The sequence below is a fragment of the Amborella trichopoda genome, chromosome 4, assembly GCF_054954075.1.
Source record: "Amborella trichopoda isolate Santa Cruz 75 chromosome 4, AtrichopodaSantaCruz75HAP2 v2.0, whole genome shotgun sequence".
Taxonomy (NCBI): domain Eukaryota; kingdom Viridiplantae; phylum Streptophyta; class Magnoliopsida; order Amborellales; family Amborellaceae; genus Amborella; species Amborella trichopoda.
The window spans coordinates 54,793,499-54,799,498 of NC_142339.1; the positions used below are offsets into that span (position 1 = coordinate 54,793,499).

Sequence of the window (6,000 nt, forward strand, 5' to 3'; positions counted from 1 at the left end):
TTAGGCAGCTATTTATCCGACGCTCCCGCTCCCCGTAACTATGGTTCCAACACACTAGAAATGCCTCTGGTGAAATGGTTTTACAATCAATTATCAGACACAAAGATGAAAAGCTCATAGATTGTTCCCTGATCTACAAAAATAAGTCATCTACTAAACTATGGTGATTGAAGTTGGTGACCCACGAAAGAGGAAATATGATTTCAAAAAATTTAATTGCCTTTAAGTGATTGTGAGCTGTAAGCTCATTCATAAAAATCCATTTAATCAAATCTTGGGAGAATGGAACTCTAGATGTGATGTGACACCCTCCACCCTGACCACCTATGCCTAGCTCCTTTCGAGATGAATTGAGACGCATCCTACCGACTTAATACACGCGGATTGATATATAATCATCCTTTATATATGGTAAGACAATATTGATAATACATCTATGTAGAGTTGTAGATCTTTCTCAACTATGGGCAAGTATCACTTCTTCCTGGACCCCCAAAATAGAAGTTGTGCTTGTTATCGAAATGACCAGCATAGCAGGTGAGATCTGCATAATCGTATGTCACCCTGCGTACATCTTTGAAACCGCCACGTTCATTTGCGACCTGTATGTATTCGAAGGCCGCGCCTTTCGCATAACCCTCGTATCCGAAGTGCCCACTTCCCATCTTAGTGGCTGTGTGTCGACCTCCCTCCCTAAGATTCACTACTTCCCCTCCAAACTGAATCTTCGTGGCCACCTCCGACAAACCACCGTTTTCGAAAATGTTTACTGGCCAGTACCCCACTGGCTCGCCTCCGTATGTCAACCACCAATCACCATCTTTCCTGCTATCCTCTGTGTGTGTGTGAGAGAGAGAGAGTTAAAGCTGGGGCGTGATAGGGCATCATAAAAGATATTTCGACTTGATGATGATAGACACTTGTCAAAATGGATTTCTATGGCAATGGAATTTACATTACCTATACAAAATACTGGAAGTATATTTAAATTTTCAAAAATTTTGTATAGAAAAAAGTTTATATAAGATTGCAAGTGAGGTGTATTCGAAAAACCAAACAAAAAAGAGCCTTCCAAAATAAGAAAACCAAAATATAGTGCATCTTGTAACAAATTATCTAGACTGTCTGTTCACTTGTTTCTAGATTTACCGGATTTGCACTATTTTTTTAATTTAAATTTTATAATTGAAGTTGAACATGAATTTTCATGCCATTGTAAGGTTTCCGACACCAAAGCTATATCTTCTAGGAAAATTTAGACGTGTTGCATACTTGTACAGTATAAGGTGGACACCTTGTACAAATCGTGCGCTTATGTAAATGCAAGATAATGCATAAACCTCTAGATTACATTTTATGAGTTAAAAAACTTTACATTGGAATAAAGAGTTAGTCATTCAAAAGAGAAGAAATGTAACATCAAATGAAATGAGCACTCCGGATAAAAATGCCTCTTGTATTTGTTAGAAATTTTTACCTTTAAAATAGTTATCCACATGTATTTCACCTCCCCCTCGTAAGTGGAAAAACCATCAAATGTGGCTCCGAACCAATACTTGTTGCTTGTGTGGATGAAACCTGGACAAAGAAGGTTGTAACACCCTGTTGATTGATATCCATCTTTCTGTTGCGCATGAATGAATCCTTCATACAATAGTAAGAAGTCCTAAGTTAAAAACTAATCAAAATTTAGAAGAATGTACAGATAACTGCAACAATGATACTTACGGTCCAGTACGCAAAGAATCGTGTGTCGTAGTTTCCAAAGAGTCCTGGATTCACCTATGAATTTATAAAAACATTTTAATTATGTAACAAAAAAGAAAATCAAATGTAGTAGTGAGAAGAGATATGGGGACTTATAATCCCAATAAAGACATGACCCTTAATAAAATATAATAAATGACCATCATTCTTCTATCCGACCCTAGTGGAGAAACACAAAAATTATCTTTGTACAGTATATCTGATATCACATTAAACTAGTAGTTGTGGACCGTACCGACCACTCTGCTTGAATGGCATGTATTTGTGGACCATTGTCATTAATGGCCCAAAGTTTGGCTTCACTGAACTCATTAGAATTCTCAACGCCTGGTCTCCAAAGAGTGAGCTTTACTTTGCCTCCAAAGAGCCGTCCATACTCCATATCCTGATCACTCACGTATGCAACTCTACGCTGAAAATTTTGAACACAAGATTAGATCAAACAAATTATCAAAGTATACAAAAAATGAGCAGAATCAAAAAAAAAAAAATTGAAGGAGAAAATTACGTGGTTCTAATTCCTTGGAAATGAATTAAATCAATTAAAAACATGTGAACAATTAACAAAACGTTGTTTTGCATAACCGAGTATTAGCTAGGAATTTTGAATAATAGTTTATAGTTGATGATTTCATAATTCAGTTTACCCAATTTACTTTAACTTTTGATAATTATTCCCTCGAAATAAAGAAAAGAACAATAAACTAAAACATAACCGTGAATGCTATTCGAAAACTTATTTAAATCTCCAAACATTTCTGGAGTAAAAAAAGAAGAAGATAAAAATTAGATACTAGACATATCTCAACATTCGTTACAAAAAACCAAAAAGAGAGTATATCTTAATTTTAATAACCATTCATTACTTGAGGGCATATTATAAAGACGTAATTTATTAGAACGTGGGATAATTATTTTACTCACTATTTAAAAACCCATTATAGCTATTGGATAGTCCCCCATTGTCACGATCTGAAAATGTGTTTGGCATTCCAAAGAATTAAAAATAAATAAAAACACAAATTGACATGGTTTGGGTATCGCCTTGTTGTCTAACCTAAATCACATATTCTACTTGATAGCGTCGCCAAGGTTACTCACATAACCGGGAAATTCCCACCAAATCAGACCGATTCGCTGTAAAGGAACAGGATTTGTTCTCCATAGAATCCAATATCGTTTATAATTTCAATCCAGGTCAATGATTTTTAAAACGGAAATTTATCGAAATACACCCATAGAAGATCAATTATTTAACATTTTACCCAATTGTAACTATTCCAACTCAACTCATGATTGGGTTACCCAAGTGTAACAGAGAATAGGGTTGGAGGTAGCATTACTTGTACCTTAGCTAAGATATAGGCTTCCATTCTCACCTAACGTTTTAAAAAATCACTAATGATTTAGAAAACGGTTGGGGCTTGTCATCCCCATTGAATTGCCTATTAAAACCAAAAAAGGGCTCAAGCACCTTTTAATGATTTATATTGAACCAGCCTCATTCAAGAGCCAAAATTAATATTTTTTTATTTTTATTTTTTATTGAAAACAATATTACCTGAAATTTGGGTTTTTACTACATTTTACAAGTACAATTGAATGAAGGTAATGAAAAATATTTTGAATAAAAAATATTGATCAAAATAAATTTTGGGCTACTTTGGTCATTTTTAATATAAATTTTTTTAAATTGCCTTTAGTTAGCTTTCTTTATGGAAATAAAACTAGACCTTTAAATTCAAATAAATAAATTATTTAAGTAAAGATAAAAAAAATATGAAATTAACTTTTGGCCATTAGATTGGCCTTTGTCAAATCTCAAAACTTGGAAGGGTGCACAACCCATCCACAATGTGGAGGTGATACTCTTCTCTTATAATCATGATCGTATATCTTTTGATAGGTATTTTAAAATGGAAAAAGTTTATATAAGGTTGGAACTTTAAAATATAGAATTACAGATGCACCTCAAAAATCTATCGGAGAGGTTGGTTTAATATTGAAAATCCCTCTAATCGATCATCTCAACATTGAGATGTATGAATAAGAAAAAAAAAAGGTTTGAGTCGCATATATATTACATCTTGCAACGCATTATCTAGACCGTCCATTTTCAAGTTTTTCATATTTTCATAGATCTACTTGATTTTAACCATTTTTAGAGTTTTAATTTTCTAATTAAATATGAAAATAGATTTTAAAATAATCTTAATATTTTTTTACAACAAAATTACATGGTATGATAAAATTTGAAGGTGCGCCTTCAATGGATTGTTTAAGGTTGCAACCCTTATAGAAACCACACCCTTTTAAAATTACATCAAATCAAAGATTGTAAAAGATGTTCCACTAGAATATTCTTGTTATTTCTTCTACTCATATTCCCTAAAAGGAACATGTCACTTTAATATATAGTTATAATATTAAGTAGTTGAACTTTCATGGTATTCAGATAAATTGCCCTTTTTAAAACTTTGATTTTACTTAAAAGCCCTCAGGCTGTTGAAATCCGTTGTTTAAGGTATTTCAGCGCTATATTCTAGAACATAAATATTTATTACTACTACTTCAGCCTATAGCATAGTCAGAAGAGAGAAAATAAATGGACAAAAGAAATGAATCTTTTATGGCACCTCTATAGCATTTTGGTTACGCTGGTCTGCATCAGGAGAGAAATTGTGATTGGGGCTTTTCTTCACAAAACTTGTGATTGGGTTGGCTCTGAGAATATCATCTTTTCCAACCCTAAGTATTGGAACCGATCCTTGTGGGCAAACTTCATTTTCTTTCCACATTTGTGAAAGTGAACCATTGTCTTTCCCCTCTTTCATAAATGCAGCTGGAGAAAAGCTCGGCCTCATCTGCATCATAGTTTAAAGTTATAAGAACATAGAAATTATCAAACACGAAGCAAACTGAATCTAGGAGGAAAATCTGATTACCAGCCGGGAAACAAGCTCGACCTGGAAGCCCAAGGCCTAGACCAGTCCATTAGCAGCCTTATTTGAAAGGATGAGGATAGAGAATTGTCAATAACATGCCCTATTCTTAAAAATCTAAATAGTATGGGTGTCGATCGAGTGAGAGGCTCTTCCACTGATCAAAATTAGGCAACGCCTCCTCCAGATAACATGGTAGCAAAGGTCACTGTGCTGCGATGCTTGTATTGCACAGATAAAATGATAAAGAAATGGATCGTTTTCGCTAGGTCGACTGCATTTTGCCAGAGAGGATATTGCACAGATAAAATGATAAAGAAATGGATCATTTTCGCTAGGTCGGCTTCATTTGCCAAAGAAAAGTATAAAGTAAACTCCAGACCTCTCTTATTCTCATTAGTTAGCCAATGGCTTTGTCGACAAAGGATGTCAAATTTGTAAAAAAATTGAAAGAAAAAGACCTGAGTCGTGTGGTTCTTCAAAAGAGGGTGATCAAATGCGGGCTGCTTATAGATATCAACACAATCAATCACATCCCCATTCTTTGCCTGCAAATACATACTTTTATCATTCATCATGTTATTTGTAAAAAATTACCTTTTCACTCAGAGAAATGGAGTTACAAAAACAAGAATATAACCTGAAAAGTTTTAATGGCTGGCTTATTCAAAAGCTTCAATTGTGCCTCCACTTCTAAGTCTTTTTCCATGGTACCTCTTCCTCCTTCAACCCCATGGAAGATTAATAATGTGACAAATGCCAAAATTCGAAGATGGGGTTTGAATATTTCCCACATATTGTACAGTCTTTCTCCTTAGATTACTATATGTGACGTTAAAAAAAGAGGGAAAATGGATAGAAGAAAGGGGAAATGGATATAACCAAAGAATTCACCAATGAAGTTCAAATTATGGAGGTCTCAGTCCTCTACGTCATGTCCTCATACTAATAGAATTTGGGATGCTCACCAAGTGCGCTGCCAATTTAAGTTGTGCTAATCTTCTTTTTCAAGCAAGATACCATTTTAAGAAGATTTTAAAAATATACAGGATTACATCATAAATCACCATTATATTATTACTTAAACTAGGAGATTCATTGTCATATTTCAATTATACGAGGAAGGGGACAGTTTACATAAAAAATCACCATTATATGATTACTTAAACTAGGAGATTCATTGTCATATTTCATTTATACGAGGAAGGGGACAGTTGTCAGATGGCTCTTTTTTTTTTAGCTGCTTCCATGTACTTACCCTTTAATTTGTGTGTTTTTTATCATTCAATTT

The 6,000-nt window shown here is 34.1% G+C and overlaps 1 protein-coding gene across 1 annotated transcript; it reads right to left on the reverse strand.

The window, feature by feature from the left end:
* Positions 1 to 461: 461 nt before the first annotated feature.
* LOC18422119 (protein neprosin) lies at positions 462 to 5,418 on the reverse strand. The gene is made up of 7 exons (XM_006826933.2): positions 5,350 to 5,418; positions 5,171 to 5,257; positions 4,404 to 4,631; positions 2,003 to 2,179; positions 1,729 to 1,782; positions 1,531 to 1,644; positions 462 to 737 (listed from the first exon to the last, which is right to left on the reverse strand). Exons 1-7 carry the CDS (start codon positions 5,416 to 5,418, stop codon positions 462 to 464), a joined length of 1,005 nt encoding a protein of 334 aa, XP_006826996.2.
* Positions 5,419 to 6,000: the final 582 nt, after the last annotated feature.

Bases quoted from the DNA above. Each gene is read 5' to 3' on its own strand.
- LOC18422119 (XM_006826933.2), bottom strand. From the start codon at position 5,418: ATGGAAAAAGACTTAGAAGTGGAGGCACAATTGAAGCTTTTGAATAAG. The intron at 2,180-4,403 runs GTGCCATAAAAG...CAAAATTTTCAG, and splicing joins GTAACCAAAATGCTATAGAG to CGTAGAGTTGCATACGTGAG. The intron at 1,783-2,002 runs GTACGGTCCACA...ATAAATTCATAG, and splicing joins CCATTCAAGCAGAGTGGTCG to GTGAATCCAGGACTCTTTGG.